This window comes from Coregonus clupeaformis, chromosome 20, assembly GCF_020615455.1.
Source record: "Coregonus clupeaformis isolate EN_2021a chromosome 20, ASM2061545v1, whole genome shotgun sequence".
Classification (NCBI taxonomy): Eukaryota; Metazoa; Chordata; class Actinopteri; order Salmoniformes; family Salmonidae; genus Coregonus; species Coregonus clupeaformis.
The window spans coordinates 44,609,781-44,633,904 of NC_059211.1; the positions used below are offsets into that span (position 1 = coordinate 44,609,781).

The following is a 24,124-nucleotide window of genomic DNA, read 5'->3' on the forward strand; positions in this document are numbered from 1 at the left end:
AATGACCCCAAGTATACTTACAAAGTTGTGGCAAAATGGCTTAAGGACAACAAAGTCAAGGTATTGGAGTGGCCATCACAAAGCCCTGACCTCAATCCTATAGAGAATTTGTGGGCAGAACTGAAAAAGCATGTGCGAGCAAGGAGGCCTACAAATCTGACTCAGTTATACCAGCTCTGTCAGGAGGAATGGGCCAAAATTAATCCAACTTATTGTGGGAAGCTTGTGGAAGGCTACCCGAAACGTTTGACCCAAATTAAACAATTTAAAGGCAATGCTACCAAATACTAATTGAGTGTATGTAAACTTCTGACCCACTGGGAATGATGAAAGAAATAAAAGCTGAAATAAATAATTCTCTCTAATATTATTCTGACATTTCACATTCTTAAAATAAAGTGGTGATCCTAACTGACCTAAGACAGGGAATTTTTAGTAGGATTAAATGTCAGGAATTGTGAAAAACTGAGTTTAAATGTATTTGGCTAAGGTGTATGTACATTTCCGACTTCAACTGTATGTGGTTCTTTCTCTGTAGTATCCCTGGTTCAGCTGTGTGTGCTTTCGACATGGAGGAGCTAGCTGGGGTGTTTGATGGGAGATTCAAGGAGCAGAAGTCACCTGAGTCTATATGGACCCCTGTTCCTGACGAGCTCATTCCCAAACCAAGGTATAGTATTGCCTTGCCTGGCAATAATCTCCTGTCCCATATTTATGTACTTTATGTGAGTCTAAAGTGTAAGAGTGTACGACACCATTAGCTGTCCACAGATAACACTGAAAATGTCAGCCTGTGCCTCAGTATGAGTGAGCCTGTGCTAAACCCTGTGTTTCGCCCTCCTCCAACAGGCCAGGGGGCTGTGCTGTGCAGGGCTCCAGGTTCAACTCATCAAATGGTTTCCCTGATGAGATGTTGAACTTTGTGAAGACCCACCCCCTGATGGACGAGGCCGTGCCATCACTGGGACAGAGGCCCTGGATCGTCAGGACCATGGTCAGGTGAGGCTCTGTGATCGCATCTGGGGACATCACAGACGCAGAACTAGAAAACCTTTCACACACATCCTGTGCTGTTTCCCTGAGACATGTATACTTCTATGGCTTCTTACCATTAGACACCATAGGAGTCTACTGCCATGTCTCAGGGCAAACGCATACACTCAGACATATTTGCATGAACACACATTAGCCTCTGGGCTGGTGCTCCTTCTGTTTATGCCAGTCGGTTGATCCGCTCGCTGTGAGAATTTGCTGCAGGAGGCAAGCAGCTGGGATGCATCAAACTACAATGGCCACCAGCCGAGCCTGAGCAGGGAGGAGACTATTACTGTGACAAGTTGTATGTGGAATATTAAATACCCAGTGGAACGACTTCTTCTATTTTAGAACATTGACTCATACACACAGGACTTGTACTTCAGCTACGGTGCTATTGTTTCAAGACAAGTCCATTCATCTGAATGATATTAATGACTGCTCTTGGTAATTAGTTCTGTATGTAAATTGGATGAATATTTTACTGTGTGAATTTCATTTAGTGAATGACAGTAAGAGGTATGCAGATTGGTTGTGTCCCAAATTGAGCCCCTACCCTATTTGATAGGATCATGTAAGCTTAATTATTGTAACAGCAGCTCCACTATGCCGTTTGATAGGCTAGGTGGAATTATCGCCATATTGCTAACTCAAATCCTGTCAGATCAACGCAATAGCCTATTGGTTAATCGGGACAAGGGGTCGCAGTTGTAAATGAGAACTTGTTCTCAACTGGCTTACCTGGTTAAATAAAGGTGAAATTAAAAAATTAAAAAAACAGAGGATTGGGTGATAAACACAGTGTCTCTATATCACCATCTTCTCTTCCTCCCCTTAGGTACCAGCTGAATAAGATGGTGATGGACACAGAGGCTGGCCCCTACAGAAACCGCACAGTGCTCTTCCTGGGCTCCAGCCGGGGGACTATCCTCAAGTTCCTGATCGTCCCCAACCGGGACAACACCGTGTCCAGCAGCAATGTCTTCCTGGAGGAGCTGGAGGGCTTCATCCCTGACAAGTAAGGGTTAACAGACAGTCTCTAATGGGTGCTATTGGGATAGTCTTACTAATCATCTCTAAGTGTTTCACTGTAACACATGCATGGGACCGCAGGGGGGGTAGGAAGCAAACAGATGGGGTATTAGTTGGTTATCTTTCACTGAGCCCAATTAGAAACGTTTAAGCAAGAGTCTCCTAACCAGAGCTATGGCGGCGCCGCTGCTAATTGTGCCCCCTGATCTATTCTCTGCACAGACTGAGGGGAAAACTGGGCTCATTTATTAAGAAACACTGTAGCGCAGCAGCACAAACCTTGTTGGCAGGTGAAAGGAGGTTAAAACTGTTACTTCGCCACCCTTCAAAACAATGCATTCATGTAGGCGTCAATGTGAGGTTCCATTCCACAAACGACTAAATGGGGAGCAGAGGAATCAGATCAGAGGACAAATTAGTTAAGGCTGCAGCAATAGCGGCGGTGGTGCCGGTGTGTGAGTGTGTTTGAGGGTGATTTGCTGTGCTGTGATAGTGGTGTGGCTGTGAGCCTGGTATAGGGGTGTGTGACAGGGTTGGCAGTCCCCCTCTCAGCAGGGAGCCAGCTAATCTGGAGAGAGGGAATGGAGTAATCAGATCAGCCTTCTCCCAGCCTGCCCTTCCTTAACCCCAGACGAACTCCCCTAATGGTCCCAGGGTAGATAGACAACCACCGCCACCATCGCAGATAGAGATCCACAAAGCCCAAATTGTTTTTTGATTGGCTGTCTGACATAATGATTATATTTTATATTTTCGACCTGGTAATGAACCATGAAATGACCCGGGGAAAACGGAGAGATTAATGGGCCACACTTTCATTATTTCTCTACCTGTTTGCGTTTTACTTCTTTCGTTTACTTGTTTAGTCGGTCTTTCTCTCTCTCCGTCTCTCGCTCGCTCTTATCCCTCCCCATCTCGCTCTCTCTCCTTCCATCAGTCTGGTTTCTCAGATAGTTTGTTTGCTGTGAGGTATGACTAACAACTTGGTACTGTAGTGTGTGATAAATTCCCCCTAATGACTCCTCAGCTGTCAGCCATCTTTATTACCATAAGCCATCCAAATAAGCCAATGCAGGAGTGCACATATGTATATAAATATATATAAATCCAGCCTACAAAGGCAGGTGTGTGGATGATATGGAAGTGCTAAGTACCAATTAGAGCTAATGCAGGGTGTAGCTGGTGGCTTTGATGCCCATCCAACCCCAGACCTCAGTCATCAGCACACTACATACTAAAGATGACACTGTGACAACCACGCATTGCCATGCTTCAGAAGGCCTTTTACTGCTTTCATTGTTATTGTTGTGCTTTTATTTATAGACTGGTTTGAGTTATACTTAATGAAGCAGTGATGGGTTGTGTTGATATGATGTGCAGTCAAATCATGTAGAGTTGTGTTGTGTTCAGTCAGTGTGTGATATGATGAGGTCTTCATGGTGTGGTGCGGTTTAGCCGACTGTGTGTAGTGCAATAAGGCAACTGTCTCACTGTCTGTGTGTGTGTATGTGTTTTCAGGTGTGGGGAGGACTCTTCGCAGGCAAGGCAGTTGTTATCCCTGACTCTGGACTGGGAGAGCCAGTCTCTGCTGCTGGCCTTCCCCTCTTGTGTGGTCAGGGTCCCTGTGGCACGATGCCAGCTCTACTCACGCTGCATGAAGTAAGTCACACACCTTTCAGCTCCACACACCCCACACCTCAGCTCCACACACCCATCACACACACCCCTCTCCCACTCCTCTGTGGCCCACACACACCTCTCAGCCACATACAGTATATCTGTAACACATCCTAAGCCCCACCCACTAGCAATCACTACAATCACACCTTTAGTCAGGACCTAAACCATCTGCCAACTTATAAAGCCTACCCTCAGTACAGCTAAATACCACATCCCCAAGTGCTCTTCGACAGATCAGTAAATCCAAAATACCACAACACTAGGAAACATTACATTACTTCTATTCGTCACAGTAGTTCAACACACACACACACACGTACGTACACACGTACACACACGCACACACATCTTACTCTCTTGCTCTTTGGCCTTGCTGACGATCCACCACTGAGTCTTATTGCCTTGATGCCAGCAGACTCTAGACCTACTGAGGCATGACATACAGTAACCCATATGCCAAATGTGTAATGTGTTCAATGAACCCAGGGAATCATACATGTGTATAATCCCTGCATATTGGGAATGGATCCATGGTGTCTGTCTGCCCTGGGTGGTGCATCACTAAAGACTGTGTTTACTCTGTTTATCTCCAGGAACTGCATCGCCTCCAGGGACCCCTACTGTGGCTGGACCAGAGGAAGCACCTGCTCCTTCCTCAGGCCCGGGACCAGGTGAGGCACTGGGGGGGAACGAGGGCATAGCACTGGCCTCAGTCTGGTTCTATGTCTGGTCCCTGTCTGCTATCGACCTGCCCGTGTCTGGCCTGTACCTTTTGTCTTGTTTCTGTCTGGCATCCATTTGACCTCTGTCGTACCTATACCTGCTCTCTGTCGGGTTTGTGTCTGGTCTCTGTCTGGTTCTCTGTCTAGTCGATACCTGGACCACCTGGGTTGCTGTGACACTCTCTATTTATACTGAGTGTTAGGCCTAAGCTCTGACAGAGCATACAGTTTATAAGCCTGCAGCACAAGCTGTGGCTGCGCAAAAATGTCTTCATTTAGTTTTGCTATCCTGTCAGAGCAAGCTGTGTACATTTATTCATCCAGGATATCTGTTATTGCCATTGTGGTTCACAACAATGCTGCATTCTTCAACACAGCTTGATATTCAGAGCTGGGTGTACGTCTTTGTCAGGGTTGTGTTGCTCTTGTACGCCTGCCACAGAAAGATTCCTGCCTGTCTTGGCAGCTCACCTCTTGTTCTGGGCTGTAAACCCTCCCACTCCCTCCCGCTCTCCCCGCTCTGCCTCACGTCCACCCAGCCCAGTGAAATCAAATCTCTCTTTAGAGAGGCTGCTTATTGAATTATGTGTGCAAACACAGGTAGAGTGCCAGCAGTATCAGACAACAGAGTCTTAAAGAGCACCTTGCGGCCTCACCGTTATACAATTAAGGCTCCTGTGTTGTGATTTGATTTAGCAAGGGTGGTCAACCTGTCCATCGATCCTGTATCAAGTGATGCCCCAGTTCCAGTTTGAGGGTAAATTCCATTTGGAAAAGTGAAAATGATGCTGGGTGATGAAAAACGTGCAGTTGTTTGCAATGTAAGACTGTAACATGGACTATATTGGAACGAAGATAATGATGTTCCTTACTGATTAGTCTATGTGTTGATATTGTTTTATTACTGTAGGTATTTTGTGTCTGTTTATCAGCCTTCATATTGCTTTCAGTTATAACTGTACCTGTAATCTGGTCTCCTTTAGACTCGGGGACAATGAATCCTTAAACTTATTCACATTCTCACCATTGAGGTTATTGTGACAAAACATTGCCTTCTTACCCAGCTACTCTAAATATTACAGCCTGCAGCCTGATTTTACCCAACACAATATACCCTATCAGGGTGAGCAATATATTCAAAATAACCCTCCAACTACTCCAGTGTAAACTTACTTCTCAAAGTTACTCTCAGGCAGTGAAACACTCAGTTGGCCTGCTTGTTGCTTGGGCCTTTTCAACTAATTGCAGATCGTAGAGCAGGAGACACATCCCAGTGAGCTGTCTGTGGTTGTGGCTGTGCAGCCTGCCCTCTAGCCTTGAGCACTTCCCTTGTTTAAATTACCTCATTGAACGGGGGCCATTTTGAAGCACAAACTGCTGTAATTTCTCCTCGTTAGAGGGCCTTTATGGTATACATTCACTGTCTAGAATAACTAGCTGATGTTTCTGTGGATATGGGCCATGACTAAGAGTGGCCTGCTGTCTCCAGGGGAGTACAATGCACCTGGTCGGGTCTCGCTGCCGTTGGAACTCACCCATTTTCATTTCCTTTTTATTTTGTCGCTTCATCATATAATGTCAAAGCCCCCTTTGATTTTCCAAGGTCTCCTATTACAAAAGTAGAAATGGTAAATTATTTTTTAAGTACAAATTGAAAGATCAAATCCAGACCTGCTTTCAGAGGTGAGGATATACAGTACAGTATTATTACTCTCAACTCCACACAAAAAAAGTATCCCTGTCCTTTGCTGGTACAATTGATAGTGTTTTGTTTACCAGAGAAAAGCAGAGGTTTCTGTCAGTGACGAAAGCTTACAGTATGTATTGTTTATGTGTGAATTGATAAATGACTGTCTTTCCCCTCTTCCAGACTGCCGTTCGAGCAAGACATAGAACAAGGGAACGTGTCCCACTTGGGCGACTGTGACGGTAAGAGAAGTGTTTCTTTCTTTTAATTCCATCCTCTAATGTTGAGCTGTATTTGTGTTGATTTGGTGTTTCTTACATAACTGCCACCTCTAGGGTAGAACATCATACACTACATTTTACATTAAGTTATTTAGCAGATACTCTTATCCAGAGCGACTTACCGGAGCAATTAGGGTAAAGTGCCTTGCTCAAGGGCACCTCGGCAGATTTCTCACCTAGTCATCGCTGGGATTCGAACTAGTGACCTTTCTGCCCAGCGTTCTTAAACTCTAGGCTACCTGCCGCTAAGACTGCTGCCTAGCTCCATGTCATCATTAATCAATCAATGAATCAATCAAATGTATTTTATAAATCCCTTATTACATCAGCAGTTGTCATAAGGTGCTATACAAACCCAGCCTATAACCCCAAAGAGCAAGCAATGCAGATGTAGAAATCCCCATGTATGTTTTACCCATATTTGTTTTCTTCTATGTTTATTCTATCTTTTGACAATGTTTAGAAGCTCTATTTTTGCCCTTCCCTAGCTTTGCTTTGTAGTTTTTTCTACTTCTGGCTAATTATTATTCATCTCTGGGTAGACTCGCCTTGATGTTTTCCTAGTTGTTTTCTGTTCGGAAAATGACGGCGGCACAGCAAAGCAAAGTGATCCCTCAGACAGAAATCTCCTCGACTCCCTGGCTCTTTTGATCCCACCGCTAATTCTGATGAGGCATTCGTGCAAATTAATCCTCCGCCTCTTCAAGTTCTCCAAGTTCATCTGCCATGCATCTGGAGAGCCACACAGATCAATATTACATAACAGTTTAATCCTGCTTCAGAGGGGCTATTTGAAGCTGCTCCATCACCCCTGGAGCCCTCTGCACCCCCCTGGACCCTGGTCTCTGTCTGTCTGGGGGTGCTGGGCCGGTGGCTTGTGACTCTTCCTCTAAGCTTGCTTGAACCTGTGTCGGTCAGAATAGATAAAGGTGCATTAGCCTCAGCGCCCAGCATTTCTTTGAGGATGTGGCCAGGATTCTCCCATCTGATCTGTCTTAGATAATGGTTCTGATACTGACATGACAAACGAGTGGCGGTCCTGACCTCTGCTGACAGAGGTGCTGTTGGTTGTCACAAGATGAATGGTGCTGAATAGCCCTGTGTACGCATGCCAAAAGGGTGTGCCAGCATCATATCAGCTGCCAGAATCATTAAGCGCTGTGTCTTAGATAGTGATGAACACATAGTTTCCCCAGTGTACAACACTCAGAGGGTCTACACAGATCTCTGTAGCCATCAACATACTCAATAGACAGTCTGAAGAAGACAAAATGCTGCAAGTAGAAAACAGACCAGTTATGACTTTCATCATTCACAGTGTTACTGTTTGAAACCTGTGAATTGTCACATCAGTCCATCACACACACACACACACACACACACACACACACACACACACACACACACACACACACACACACACACACACACACACACACACACATACACACACAGGTGTGAGTTTGCAAAGCTCTGAGGTAGATTAGACAGAAGGATATCAGCTGAGTCCATATACCTCTATCTGACATATCCCACCTGTCTGAATCTCCAGCAGGCAAATAGAAGAGAGCCTGCCATGCTCCCTCCGTCTCTCTATGGGGTAATGCAGCATTCATCACCCTCTCCCTCCCTCCTTCTCGCTCTCCCTGAGTGAGGGAGCATAGCCAGGCTCTGCAGCTCCTCAGTGGTGCCACTGCACACAGCCGAAGCCACAGCCAAGCGCAAGCCAGACCCCACTCCCTCCCCCCAGTCCAGGCCTGTCGGCTGCCCACAGAGGGAGATGGATGGACGGCTCTGATAACTTGCCTCTAACTGCCTCTCCCTCTCCTTAGCCAGAGAAAAGTAGCTGCACGAAGGAAAGGAGGGGGAATCGATTTTCATCTCCTCTTTGGCTAAATCTGAGTCTAATAAATATCAGAAGGGAATCTATAAAGCAGTCTGCAGACGTGAGGGCTGAGGGAGAGGGTGACGGAAGAAAGTGATGAGGGGTGAGGGAGAGCGGGGTGAGGATGGAGATGTGGCAGAGCCCGGGGTCCTGGACAGGGGCGTAGCAGATGGAGTGAGGAGGCCACCGCCGTCTCTGGTGTCACCGAGTTGTCACTGCTCCCGTTACCGACAGCGTGACAAGGCAGTAACTCTGCCAGGTGACACATAGAGACTGCCTGCTCCTGCTCTCTCACCTCGCTTTTGCTCCCACCTCTCTCTTTCTCTCTCTTTCTCTCACTTTCTCTCTCTTTCTCTTTCTCTCACTCTCACACTCTCTCGCCCTCTCCCTCTACCTCAACTTCTCCCTCTATGGTATCAAAGTTAGCGCAAGGTTCAGTGCATGTACAGTATATCCCATGGTGGTCTACCTCAGCCCAGTCCAGGATAAGAGGGCAGCGGTAGCTGTCTCTCTTCCTTTACACATCAACACAGAGATCTTCGTTAGAGATCAGGTCAGGACAGGAGCTTGTGACTTTCCCCCTGAAATGTCCGGCATTTGTTATGCCTGGCTCCTCTAAATCAGGCCTGATCAAAGCAGATGTAGACATCACAGCTTTTAATTGAGCTGACCTGTGGTGAAGGGCTGCTCAGTCAGTTGAGTCCAATCAGAGTTGTGTGTGTGTGTGTGTGTGTGTGTGTGTTTTGCATGTGCGTGGCTCTGCATGCTGAGGGCCTATCCTACCTCACATCAGGCACACAGCCTACAGCTCAATCACTCTGTCCCCAGAGCTGCCCAAGCCTAATGCTGGATCTATACTTCTAATCATGTTTACATTGAGCCCAGTCAGTTCTGAAACCTCCTCTAAACATGTCAGGTAATAAATAGCAGCGCTGTAAAAACAATAATGAGCAGGATTTATCCCGGGCGTCAACGGATGGTCTAACGTGTCAGCTCCACTTACGAGCAGTTATTGCCCCACGCGGTCGCAGAGTTCAGGTTTTCCAGGTCGTGACCTGCCTGGCAGGAGTATCGGTTTCAACAGGGTAAGCTTGGCTAAGTGTCAGGCTAGACTTCAACCATCTACTATTTCATTTGTTGTAAGGGACCTTTAGCTCTCACAAAATGTTAAACAATGTCAATAGGAAAAGGCTAACAATTCTTGGGAGAGAGAAAGTTTTTGTAATGTTACCCATAATATTCCCTAGTGTTTGAGTGTCCAGTTTTCCGTTAGTTACGGGAACATTCTATCTACAGTGAGGGAAAAAAGTATTTGATCCCCTGCTGATATTGTACGTTTGCCCACTGACAAAGAAATGATCAGTCTATAATTTTAATGCTAGGTTTATTTGAACAGTGAGAGACAGAATAACAACAAAAAAAAACAGAAAACCCATGTCAAAAATGTTATAAATGTATTTGCATTTTTAAACCACCTCTCAATCAGAAAGATTTCTGGCTCCCAGGTGTCTTTTATACAGCTAATGAGCTGAGATTAGGAGCACACTCTTAAAGGGAGTGCTCCTAATCTCAGCTTGTTACCTGTGTAAAAGACACCTGTCCACAGAAGCAATCAATCAATCAGATTCCAAACTCTCCACCATGGCCAAGACCAAAGAGCTCTCCAAGGATGTCAGGGACAAGATTGTAGACCTACACAAGGCTGGAATGGGCTACAAGACCATCGCCAAGCAGCTTGGTGAGAAGGTGACAACAGTTGGAAATGGAAAAAACACAAAATAACTGTCAATCTCCCTCGGCCTGGGGCTCCATGCAAGATCTCACCTCGTGGAGTTGCAATGATCATGAAAATGGTGAGGAATCAGCCCAGAACTACACGGGAGGATCTTGTCAATGAAGGCAGCTGGACCATAGTCACCAAGAAAACAATTGGTAACACACTACGCCGTGAAGGACTGAAATCCTGCAGCGCCCGCAAGGTCCCCCTGCTCAAGAAAGCACATATACAGGCCCGTCTGAAGTTTGCCAATGAACATCTGAATGATTCAGAGGAGAACTGGGTGTAAGTGTTGTGGTCAGATGAGACCAAAATGGAGCTCTTTGGCATCAACTCAACTCGCCATGTTTGGAGGAGGAGGAATGCTGCCTATGACCCCAAGAACACCATCCCCACCGTCAAACATGGAGGTGGAAACATTATGCTTTGGGGGTGTTTTTCTGCAAGGGGACAGGACAACTTCACTGCATCAAAGGGACGATGGACGGGGCCATGTACCGTCAAATCTTGGGTGAGAATCTCCTTCCCTCAGCCAGGGCATTGAAAATGGGTCATGGATAGGTATTCCAGCATGACAATGACCCAAAACACACGGCCAAGGCAATTAAGGATTGGCTCAAGAAGAAGCACATTAAGGTCCTGGAGTGGCCTAGCCAGTCTCCAGACCTTAATCCCATAGAAAATCTGTGGAGGGAGCTGAAGGTTCGAGTTGCCAAACGTCAGCCTCGAAACCTTAATGACTTGGAGAAGATCTGCAAAGAGGAGTGGGACAAAATCCCTCCTGAGATGTGTGCAAACCTGGTGGCCAACTACAAGAAACGTCTGACCTCTGTGATTGCCAACAAGGGTTTTGCCACCAAGTACTAAGTCATGTTTTGCAGAGGGGTCAAATACTTATTTCCCTCATTAAAATGCAAATCAATTTATAAATTTTTTGACCTGCGTTATCTGGATTTTTTGTTGTTGTTATTCTGTCTCTCACTGTTTGAGTAAACCTACCATTAAAATTATAGACTGATCATTTCTTTGTCAGTGGGCAAACGTACAAAATCAGCAGGGGATCAAATACGTTTCATGAGACGTTGCAAGAACATTCATATATGAAGTTCTCTGAGGGTTAGGAGAATATTCCATCAAAGTCCCACCAAACATGCACAGAACATGGTTACCATGTTCTCAGAATATACAATATTAATGTTCTAGACACGTTTCATGAGACGTTGCAAGAACATTCATATGTGAAGTTCTCTGAGGGTTAGGAGAATATTCCATCAAAGTCCCACCAAACATGCACAGAACATGGTTACCATGTTCTCAGAATATAAGATATTAATGTTCTAGACACGTTTCATGAGAACGTTGCAAGAACATTGCATTCGGTCTTGTTTGAATCGGCACGATAAGTAAAGTGGCTCCACTTTTCTACCTGGGGCTTGTACCACCGGGAGAGTAGCCATGGTGTGTGCCTTATTTGCATCGATTATAATTTTGTCTCATCTCATTTTTGTCTACCGAATGAAAAATTATGCTAGTTATAGTTTGTTCTGAGTCTATTTAGTCAGTTATTGTCTCATCAATTGCTACTGAGAAATAGGTGTTTGACAAATATTTTCGTCACTATTTTCATTGACGCAATTAACACTGAGTCCCTCTGGCACGATCCCTTGTTGTTCCAAATCAGCACATTATAAATATGCCTTTTTCCAGAAAGACGAGTGGGTTTTGTCTGTGTGAACCAGTGGCATGTATTCATAGATGCCAAGGGAAGCCAAGCTTCCCCAAAAAATGGACCAAGAAAAAATGTGTGTTTCATCATTTTCCTTCAATTCACAAGAGGCTGAATGTATCAGCCTCTTGTAGACCATCTATCTGATGCTGTCTGGTGCAAAAGAGTATGGCATTGTTGTCGCCCATAGCATTGAAGGCAAGGGAAGCCAGCGAGCATTTGGCCTCCCTTGATAAAAAATAATAATAATAATAATAGCCAATCAGCGTTGAGTTAAACTGAGTGAGCTCAACTGTGAATGGTCCTGACGCACCAAAAAAAAAGTGTACGTTATTGACAGAAACTACTTGAATTGTTGCATCTCGTTGTGTTGTTGTCCTCCGGTGGCTAGCTAGCTAGCTATAATTGGCCCTTTCCTAAATTAGCCATGGATGGAGATATGGATTTGGACTTGTGGTTTTACGAACGTGCACGCACACACACACACACACACACACATAGAAATATGAACCATGGACAGCAACATCATATTTAGTTTACGTTTATTGGACTAAATTGTTTTTGGTATCTTTTAGTTGTCACTGTATTAGACTAAGCATAGATGATTTGATTATGTTTTAATGTTGAAGTTGAAATGGTGCTGGAATAGTGGCGGCAGCTTCTGTTTTCTTTGCAACTTGTGGTAACTCTACGTGGTTCTAAATCAATATTTGTTTAGTGGTCCGAAAATGTCGGAAACATTAACTTACTTGACCATGCTGTAGGTCATGTAACTGTTTGTTACATGCAATATGCTTTGTGGACTTCACCGGACAGAGGTTGCGCTCCGGTTTTTTGATGAAACAAAGGTGTGGTTGAATTTATTCTGCCACTGTGTCTTCTTATTGTCTCGGACTTAGGCCTATATATCACAGTCGCAAGCATATGAACTAACAGGTTATAGAACAAACAACACAATTATCACAACACTTAGGTTGTAATATGGCTTTTTTTCTGGCTTCCCCAGTGATTTTACTCACGTACCGCTACTGATGTGAACCAAGACAAAAGGCAATAGTCAACTCTTACGCTCCTTCGCCACTCTCTCGCCACTCGCTCCTTCCCCGCCGCCATGAAAGCACTCAGGCATAATGACATGCCTTCACCAGCGAGCCGAGCAGTTACAGATGGAAGCAATTATGGTACTGTGAAAATATTTTCCAAAGTAAGGCAGTGTTTTGACTTGGAGAACAGCGGGTTCCAATCAGTTTAATTGAGGTCCACAGCACATCAATGAAGTGAGAGCATGAGTGAACCGACGCGGTTGCGTGATGTTAGCGGGTGACAACTGCAGAGCAAGGACTCCAGGGGAGAGGAAGCGGGAAGAAGAGAAAATTTGTTGGCAAATTTACGACATCAGGTCATTCTAATTGGTGTGGGTTAGGGAATGTTCCTCTTTGAGGCCTGAAAGGAGCCAGTAAAGACTAGTGCTTTATATTTACATTGGGATAAAGATTAGTGCTTTATATTTACATTGTGGGAGTAGTAAGTAGAGCATTTAAACCTCTAGATGACAAATGGGTTCCCTGACGCTGAACCCGGCTGAGACACTGCAGGAGTCCATTTCTGTCTGCTATGGTTGGGCTTGGTGACCTTGAATTGAAGTCATTCCTGCTCGGCTGTCTTCGCTCCACTCCGCACACAACAAGGGGGAGGGTGAAGCGACCCACGCACCCCAGATGCCAGCCTGCATTCCACTCACACACATCTCAGCCATGGAGCAAAGATCTGAGATGCTTGAACTGCGGCTCTGACAGACGCCCCTCGCTACACAAGAGGTGCGGGTTTGTGAAATGTGAGGGCCTACGTTCCTCTGCAGAGGAAGAGGTGGTGGTGGGAAGGGGGCGGGTGCAGTGAGTTTCAAAGAGTGCAGCATCAACCCTGAATATCTGGAGAGGTGTGAGGACTCCTGGAGGGCTTCTTCTCTTTCACGTGGGTCTCTCCTGTGAGGAGTGTGGTGAGGAGAGAGAGAGGCAGGAGAGATGGGGAGTCGTGTCAGCCACCTGAGGGCGAGAGAGAGAGAGCAGGGAGAGAGAGCAGAGAGAAAACTGATAGGCTAGCAGCTCTCATCCGTCAGCGGGTATCAGAGAGAGCATGAAAGGACAAACAGCAGTCGTGAGGGGCCCTATCGCTGGCTAACACACCACCATTGGACCACTGCATGTCAACAGGAAATAAAGAACCCCAAAGACGCAAATTAATGTTGAACTGGAGCGTGCTCATCTGGTGATGGATGATAACTGCATTCTACAGATGTCAGATCTTAATTTGACCCCTTTCGTTGCAGGAGGAAAATAATCCTGCAGCAGGAAGATTTGAATAGCTGAATAATTATTTAGAATCGCCGCCAGGGGGCAGCTGGAAGAGGTGTTTGTAGACAATGCACACCGTACCTACATTGTACCTTATGTAGGCTACATGCAGGCTACAGCGCGTCTCATGTGAATTCTTATGTGGATTATAATAAATTGACATATTTGTTAGGGAAAATCTGTTGTTTTAGATCAATTGTTTTATTGTATGTTGAAGGCAAGCAATAGGCAGAATAAATTATTGGTTTCCTCAATGCCTGTGTGGTCCAGCGGTTACAGCCACTGACCCCGGCACACATATGCCAGAGTCAACATGGGTTTGAATCCGGCCCTTTGACTCATAGATGATGGTCTATTTTTTATGCATTAATTCTGTGTGGTTAAAACAGAAACAACTCAAACGTTAACAGTTTAGGCATTAATTCAGAGTGGTTATGGTTTGGGGAAGGCTTAAAACAAAATAATTAAAAACGACGCACCTATGTATCATCAGTATTCATAGTGCTTGCTAGAGCATTGTGAACTGCCATAGTGCTGTGGTCTAAGTAGCATGCTCCAGGCTCCGAGCCTCATGAGTTCACGTCCAATGCTGGGCGATATACTGTAGTGACCAGCCTGAGCCTACATTAGGCCCACAAGATAATTGCATTTATTTCAATATTTTTAAGAAGTAAAAGGAATAGTCTGTTAATTTACACATCAAAGAAAGGTGTCTCAGCTCAACAAAATTGTCTTTGGATAGGCTCAAATGCATAAACATCTTGACAGCTTTACGAAATGAAATATTAAAGCCACACATTACAGGCTTTCAATTCACACCAAAGACCAGAACTATATTGATAAATTATACATAGCCTGCTGCCTAACTATAAAACGTGGACAAGCATCCACACTGGAGGAAAGTTGATCGTTCTACAGTAGGTCTACATCTGTCAATCAACTGATGGCCCAAATCAGCTCATCAACTCAACCAGGGAAACAAACAGTAGCCTATTATCGGTTTTCACACCTTTCATTATGTGACAATGGATAAGCTAACAGGCAGCCTACAGAATGTAGCCTATAGGAATATAATCAAATAACAATTGCAACCATCGATGGCACTAAGATTATCACAAGCTGATGTCTCGTTAAACCATCAATACGCACTAAATTCACCCGCACAGCTAATCTCAATTGCAACCATTATTGGTCACCTCATTACCGCTCCCTAAAAGATGATGTCAGTGTTACCTTAGTCCTGCTTGCAACCAAAGTCTTTGAAGATATGCTCGCCCTCTGGTTGGTATTGTAATTGGAACAACTTAGTCATTTTCGAACAGACTAAGGGCGATTTATCTATTTGACAAGCATTCCGTACAATATAAGTAAAGTATTTAATTGATTACCATGTCAAATCTACTGTATGAATGGAAACTAATGTTGGTGTAGCTTATTGTTATTATCGTCCTGATATGGTAATTTCTTATCAAGATCGGAGGTAACATATCCCTGGACTGTCCATATTTGAAATGTGGAAATAAGTCTAGTCAATTGGGGGGATTGAGTTATTTGTGCCAGAATCAAACCCACGCTGACATGGTAGGCCACGCTGACATGGTAGGCCACGCTGACATGGTAACCCACGCTGACATGGTAGGCCACGCTGACATGGTAGGCCTATATGTGCACGCTTAAGGGAGCAGCTCTAACTGCTAGACCACCCCAGGCCAAAGCGGAACTACATTTTGACCACAGGATACACCTGACACTTGTATTTCGTAGCCTAGTGGAGACCAATATCTATCTTGTGTTGTTAAGCTATATAAAACGACGGTTGTTGATGTTTATGGCTGCATTTCAGATATATTTTTGTACATTTGAATGTTGTAGTAATAGGACCTAGGCCTAGCGGTTGAGCGAGCGAGAGAGAAAATTATTTTGATAGCAAGCCCTGATCCCAATGAGAGAACTGCTATTTTTCAGGGACTCACGAGGCTCATTTGAATTTCCTAATGCAGCAGGGAAATTCTCTGCGACAAAAGAGGGATCAAGTTAAGATCCGACATCTGTAGGGCCTTATGCTGCATTGCTGAGAAATAGCGTTCCAACAGCAGTTGGTTGGGTCCCATAGCCCTATAATGCCCGTATTCCTAACCCTCACAGAGTGACTTCGTCTTTGAGACCCGTGGGATTGGCTCTGTCCCTGAGACGTTAATCCAGCAGGCTATTCGCAGGAAACAAATCAAATCAAAGTTTATTGATCGTGTTTAGCAGGTGTTATAGCGGTGCAGCGAAATGCTTATATTGCTACCTCCTAACAATGCAGTCGGATGTCAAGCAATTAAAATGTAAAGAAAAATACAAAAAAAGACAAGAAATCAAGAACGGCGGGACGAATCCAATTAACAAGCCAAATAGCACTGAAGCGGTATCAAAAGGCTATCTATACATACAGTACCAGTCAAAAGTTTGGACACACCTACTCATTCCGGGGTTTTTCTTTATTTTTACTATTTCCTACATTGTAGAATAATAGTGAAGACATCAAAACTATGAAATAACACAGTGTTAAACAAATCAAAATATATTTTATATTTGTGATTCTTCAAAGTAGCCACCCTTTGCCTTGATGACAGCTTTGCACACTCTTGGCATTCTCTCAACCAGCTTCATGAGGTTGTCACCTGGAATGCATTTCAATTAACAGGTGTGCCTTGTTAAAAGTTAATTTGTGGAATTTCTTTCCTTCTTAATGCGTTTGAGCCAATCAGTTGTGTTGTGACAAGGTAGGGGGGGTATACAGAAGATAGCCCTATTTGGTAAAAGACCAAGTCCATATTATGGCAAGAACAGCTCAAATAAGCAAAGATAAATGACAGTCCATCATTACTTTAAGACATGAAGGTCAGTCAATCTGGAAAAGTGCAGTCGCAAAGACCATCAAGCGCTATGATGAAGCTGGCTCTCATGAGGACCACCACAGGAAAGGAAGACCCAGAGTTACCTCTGCTGCAGAGGATAAGTTCATTAGAGTTACCAGCCTCAGAAATTGCAGCCCAAATAAATGCTTCACAGAGTTCAAGTAACAGACACATCTCAACATCAACTGTTCAGAGGAGACTGCGTGAATCAGGCCTTCATGGTCGAATTGCTGCAAAGAAACCACTACTAAAGGACACCAATAATAAGAAGAGACTTGCTTGGGCCAAGAAACACGAGCAATGGACATTAGACCGGTGGAAATCTGTCCTTTGGTCTGATGAGTCCAAATTTGAGATTTTTGGTTCCAACCGCTGTGTCTTTGTGAGATGCAGAGTAGGTGAACGGATTATTTCTGCATGTGTGGTTCCCACCGTGAAGCATGGAGGAGGAGGTGTGATGGTGTGGGGGTGCTTTGCTGGTGACACTGTCAGTGCTTTATTTAGAATTCACACTTAACCAGCATGGCTACCACAGCATTCTGCAGCGATACGCCATCCCATCTGGTTTGCGCTTAGTTGGACTATCATTTGTTTTTCAACAGGACAATGACCTAACACACCTCCAGGCTGTGTAAGGGCTATTTTACCAAGAAAGCGAGTGATGGAGTGCTGCATCAGATGACCTGGCCTCCACAATCACCCGACCTCAACCCAATTGAGATGGTTTGGGATTAATTGTACCGCAGAGTGAAGGAAAAGCAGCCAACAAGTGCTCAGCAAATGTGGGAACTCCTTCAAAACTGTTTGAAACACATTCCAGGTGAAGCTGGTTGAGAGAATGCCAAGAGTGTGCAAAGCTGTCATCAAGGCAAAGGGTGGCTACTTTGAAGAATATAAAATATAAAATACACTTTTTTGGTTACTACATGATTCCATATGTGTTATTTCATAGTTTTGATGTCTTCACTATTATTCTACAATGTAGAAAATAGTAAAAATAAAGAAAAACCCTTGAATGAGTAGGTGTGTCCAAACTTTTGACTGGTACTGTATGTACACCGAATATACTGTACTAAGAATGTACAGCAGTAGATAGAATATAGAGTGAGCTATGTCAAGAATCCAGTATATAAATAAATATGCTGTGTGTATAAACAGTGTAACTAAAATACAATGTACAGTAGTAGAAATATTAGAATAAGCTATGTCGGGATACAGTATTTAAATACACAGTGTGAAACAGGAAGTGACCAGTGGTTAAATGTCTGTATAACATGGGACAGCAGCGTTGGCTGTGAGTGTGTGTAAGTGTATGTGCGTGTGGTGTGTTCGTGAGCAATGTTCCCTCTAAACTGCATGCAGGCGCGCAGTAGACCCGAGATTGTGCACAGCTTCCCGGACTGCCGCCCAGAGCCCACAGAGAAGTGCACATCTTCCCGGACTGCCGCCCAGAGCCCACAGAGAAGCACGAGATTGAACTTCACTCAACTTTCTAGAGTTTTCCCTGTTAGTTAACATTATCAACGTTTCCCTTTACTGTGGCAATTGTGATCAAATCAATGCAACATACCGAAACAAAACAAACTATTCAAGATTTAGTATGCAAAACTAACAATGCAAGAGATTTTGTTATAGGCCGAACGCATCGGAGTAGGATTCCATTGCATTGACACGCACAACTCAGCCCGTACTCTACACAGACCGGTGCGGCATAACCAATCAGAGCTGCAGTAGGCTTATATGCAAATAGACCATTGCCATATATGGATCTGTGCCATTCACTTTGAACTGGACTGTGTTTACTGCATGAACGGTTGTGAGTAGATGCTCTTGTTTTGAGATCAAAGAGAAAGCTGCATGTAGGCACGGTGCACATTTTGTTCATATCATTTGCTAGTTAGTGAGTTATTAGCCCAGTTATAGATCATTTGTAGTCAGCAATAGGGGAGTGATTGCTTCCTACAAGAGCACAAAACCTGTACATTTCTATGAAAAGCCAGTCAGCTAAATCATTTTTTTTTATCTTAAAGTGGCAGTGTTGTATTTTGAGACAGGCTTGAATAAGCTAAGTAGCCAATAGGCAGAGGATAGCATAATTTGTCTGATTCTCTGTAATAATGGTATAGGAATAGTAATGCATTTTATTTTGTAAAGTGGTTTCTTGCATCAAACAACACAACAACATGTTCAGTCACCTCCTTGTCTGAAGGACAAGTGGATAAACAGGTTAATGTCTAGCCCTGCATGTTTTTTTCAAAAGTCTCATAGAATGTAGGCCTACATTGAACACCACACATTGGCTGCTACTGTAGGCTGACTGATAGAGCAGCTATTTACATGTTAAAATAGTATGGGATGCATTTTCTCCATTGTTTTTTATGGTAGGCCACTCTGGTAGGCCAACATTATAATCAAATAGCCACAGTAGCCTACTTGGCCACTGTTAAAACTGTAAATTAAAGCGGGTAGAACCTCAGTGTTCACAGTAAACACGCACTGGAAGTTGCACAGAATTTCCACAACATTCAAGTTTGCGCTCAGCAGACCTGAAATATGCTCAGTGCAGAAAAAATTGGAGGGAACATTGTTCGTGAGTATGAGGTGTGTGTGTGTGCTAGCTTGTGTGTGTCTTGTGTGAGTGAGTGTGAATCACATGGTAGACAGCTAGTGATGGCTGTTCAACAGTCTGATGGCCTGTAATAGAAGCTGTTCAACAGTCTGATGACCTGGTAATAGAAGCTGTTCAACAGTCTGATGGCCTGGTAATAGAAGCAGTATTTTAGTGTCTCGGTCTTGGCTTTGATGAACCTGCACCTGTTTCCATCTGTCGGACGGTAGCCGAGTGAACAGTCCGTGGCTCGGGTGACTGAGGTCCTTGATGATCTTCTTGGCCTTCCTTTGACATCGGGTGCTGTAGATGTCCTGGATGGCAGGCAGCATGGCCCCGGTGATGCATTGGGCTGTCCGCACCACCCTCTGGAGAGCCATGCGGTTGAGGGTGGAGCAGTTGCTGTACCAGGTGGTGATGCAGCCCAACAGAATGCTCTCAATGGTGCATCTGTAGAAGTTTGTGAAGGTCTTAGGGGCCATGACAAATTTCTTCAGCCGCCTTCTTCACCACGATGTTGCACCTTCTTCACCACCACATTTCAGGTCCTTAGAGATGTGCACGCCAAGGAACTTGAAGCTTTTGACCCTATCCACTATGGTCCTGTCGATGAGGATGGGGGCGTGCTCCCTTTTCTGTCTCCTGTAGTCCAGGATAAGCTCCTTCTTTTTGTTGACGTTGAGGGAGAGGTTATTTTCCTGGCACCACTCCGCCAGAGCTCTAACCTCCTCCCTGTAGGCTGTCTCGTCATTGTTCATAATCAGGCCTACCACTGTCGTGTCTTCAGCAAACTTGATGATTGAGTTAGAGTCGTGCGTGGCCACTCAGTCATGGATGAACAGGAAGTACAGGAGGGGGCTGAGCACATACCCCTGGGGGGCCCCCGTGTTGAGGATCTTGTTTGTTCCCAACCCTCACCACCTGGGGTTGGCCCGTCAGGATACAAACTGTGTGTCTGATGCCTCATCTCTCTGACGATTGGCCTCCTTGTGTCCTCCCTGTGGAGGAGTGGAGGTATGACGCAGGATACATTTTATTAAACGTGTGTCGTAAATCAGAGGAGTAGGGCAGAGGAAAAGATTCAATCAGTCAACCAGATGGGCTGGAGTCTCAACCAAGGCTGGATGGTTTAATCATCCCACTACTAAACCTTCAGCAATGTGTGATGGGAACAAATCCAACGCTTCAACACTGAGGTGTTAACCTCAAAACAAATAGTAGCGTATTTTCACCGGCGGTCATATATTGCGGTGTATACAGCCATGGCACACTAGATGTATTTCTTTAGCATGTGAGAAAGATTAAGTTGAAATTGCGAGGTACATGATTGGGGAATGTTGGGCCCAAGTTTAGAATGTATTGCCTGTGACATATCTCCTGAATATTTATTAATAGTTTACACAGTGTGGTTTTCCTTTGCGTCTAAATTGAGGATATAAATTACTACCCAAAAACGGCATCCCTCCGAGACACACTTTTCTGAAAAACAATTTATTTCAGCACGATGTCTTCCACAGTCCACAGCCCAGCTGTTTTATTTGGATTGAATGCAGCTGAAAGTGCTAACAGCCTCCACCTTGTTAATTTGTTGCAGAAGGCTGGCATGATAAGAAAAGCAAGGTTAGAATGTGTTCAAATAAAAAATCACTCTTTGTATAACACAAACGAACCACTTAACAGACCGACGGTTTCCCGCTCAACAAATTGTCCACAGCATGGGAGAGAGCTAACTTCCTGCAATGGATATGAATTTAACATACCCTTATTTAAACCAACTCTACTCTATAATTTACCCCAAGCAGCAGAGCAGGCATTGTAATCTGTCTAATAGAACGTCTGAAAGCCTGATTCCAATAGCAGATTTTTGTGGAAATGTTATGAATTTTTTATTGAAAACACATGCTGGCGTTCATAAATGTTTTACCATATTGATCAGTAAAGGCACCTCAGACCAGTCCTTATAAGGCTCTACACAACCTCCAGCGATCTCACTCAGTCACGACTCTACCTTGGTAATGTTGTCATAGAAACTATAAATGCCATGAGTAAACACAGTGTTTATGGTGTAGCAAGGATTAGACTCTGAAACTCCAATTTGTCTGACCAAAGAGCAGTGGCGGAGGGAAGGAGGCCACACTGGAGAGGAACCCAGATCACACAGAGAGAGAGAGAGAGAGAGAGAGAGAGAGAGAGAGAGAGAGAGAGAGAGAGAGAGAGAGAGAGAGAGAGAGAGAGAGAGAGAGAGAGAGAGAGAGAGAGAGAGAGAGAGAGAGAGAGAGAGAGAGAGAGAGAGAGGAGAGAGAGAGAGAGAGAGAGAGAGAGAGAGAGAGAGAGAGAGAGAGAGAGAGAGAGAGAGAGAGAGAGAGAGAGAGAGAGAGAGAGAGAGGTAGAGAGACTTTCAACGGAGTAAGAGGGAGCGAGAGAAAGAAAAATAGAGACAAAGAGAGAAAGTAGCAAGATAGAGCCTGCAGTCTGTCTTTTAACAGAGAGAGAAAGAATGGTAGAAAGATAAAGAGAGAGGGGATAATGAGCTGAATCACTGAGCCATGAGTGCAGGAAGTCCCTTATTCTCATATATTACAAACACACATACACATAATCACGCCCATATATAAAGTACACACATGCACTGACACGTGCATGCACACAGTATGTACAAATACATTGCCATGCAGAGAAACAGTAGGTTTCTAGATCAAAGTCCCTTAGATCATTCTATAACACACCGATAATGTCAGTCCCACTGAACCTCAGATATGTTTGTGTCATATGCATGTCCATCGGGAGTGTGTTGCTGCTTTTGTGCTGTAGTTTGAAAGCAGGATGTGTTTCATGTGTGATCCAACCCACTCGCTGGTACAGTGGTTTCTATCCCCCTACACTGCAGCAGGCAGCATCACAGTTAATAACTGCATGTTTCCAGTCACCACATACCCGGCCTCACTGACACCATGTTGGGTTTGAAAATCAATAACCCCACCGCTGAAAGGCCTGCCAATTTGCAAGCATGGGCAGAGCAAATCCATTCGCTGCCAGTGTTTTAATGAAGGGAATCTTAACCAAGAGCCAGCGCCGCTATGGCTTTTCATTAGGCTGGCCTACTCCGAGCCAGGGTCCATGGGGGGAGAGAGGGCAGGAGAGAGCGAGGCAGGGTAGAGATGGAGGGTGGAGGAATGGAGGGAAGGAATCAGAGGGATATCCCTGGAGATGGAGCGAGAGAGAGAAGAAGATTAAAGGACATGCCACAGGAATGGAGGAGAGAGGAGGAGAAGATCAGGGAAGCGAGGGAACAAAAGACGGTGGCTGCAGACGAATGGAGATTAACGCCAACATACAGTGAGGGAAAAAACTATTTGATCCCCTGCTGATTTTGTATGTTTGCTCACTGACAAAGAAATGATCTGTCTATAATTTTAATGGTAGGTTTATTTGAACAGTGAGAGACAGAATAACAACAACAAAATGTTAGAAATTGATTTGCATTTTAATGCGGGAAATAAGTATTTGACCCCCTCTCAATCAGAAAGATTTCTGGCTCCCAGGTGTCTTTTATACAGGTAATGAGCTGAGATTAGGAGCACACTCTTAAAGGGAGTGCTCCTAATCTCAGCTTGTTACCTGTATAAAAGACACCTGTCCACAGAAGCAATCAATCAGATTCCAAACTCTCCACCATGGCCAAGACCAAAGAGCTCTCCAAGGATGTCAGGGACAAGATTGTAGACCTACACAAGGCTGGAATGGGCTACAAGACCATCCCCAAGCAGCTTGGTGAGAAGGTGACAACAGTTGGTGCGATTATTCGCAAATGGAAGAAACACAAAAGACCTGTCAATCTCCCTCGGCCTGGGGCTCCATGCAAGATCTCACCTCGTGGAGTTGCAATGATCATGAGAACGGTGAGGAATCAGCCCAGAACTACACGGTAGGATCTTGTCAATGATCTCAAGGCAGCTGGGACCATAGTCACTAAGAAAACAATTGGTAACACACTACGCCGTGAAGGACTGAAATCCTGCAGTGCCCACAAGGTCCCCCTCATCAAGAAAGCACATATACAGGCCCGTCTGAAGTTTGCCAATGAACATCTGAATGATTCAGAGGAGAACTGGGTGAAAGTGTTGTGGTCAGATGAGACCAAAATCGAGTTCTTTGGCATCAACTCAACTCGCCGTGTTTGGAGGAGGAGGAATGCTGCCTATGACCCCAAGAACACCATCCCCACCGTCAAACATGGAGGTGGAAACATTATGCTTTGGGGGTGTTTTTCTGCTAAGGGGACAGGACAACTTCACCGCATCAAAGGGACGATGGACGGGGCCATGTACTGTCAAATCTTGGGTGAGAACCTCCTTCACCTGGGCAGTGCATTGAAAATGGGTTGTGGATGGGTATTCGAGCATGACAATGACCCAAAACACACGGCCAAGGCAACAA

At 44.7% G+C, this 24,124-nt stretch overlaps 1 protein-coding gene across 4 annotated transcripts in view; it reads left to right on the forward strand.

The window, feature by feature from the left end:
• LOC121533484 (semaphorin-6B-like) overlaps nucleotides 1-24,124 on the forward strand; it is a 163,680-nt gene that overhangs the window by 113,809 nt on the left and 25,747 nt on the right. For all 4 annotated transcript variants that reach the window (XM_041839460.1, XM_045205511.1, XM_045205512.1 and 1 more), the window contains exons 11-16: nucleotides 539-670; nucleotides 850-999; nucleotides 1,874-2,053; nucleotides 3,586-3,726; nucleotides 4,341-4,418; nucleotides 6,340-6,398. In XM_041839460.1, coding sequence (XP_041695394.1) covers nucleotides 539-670; nucleotides 850-999; nucleotides 1,874-2,053; nucleotides 3,586-3,726; nucleotides 4,341-4,418; nucleotides 6,340-6,398 — 740 coding nt within the window. The remainder of the gene's footprint in view (nucleotides 1-538; nucleotides 671-849; nucleotides 1,000-1,873; nucleotides 2,054-3,585; nucleotides 3,727-4,340; nucleotides 4,419-6,339; nucleotides 6,399-24,124) is intronic.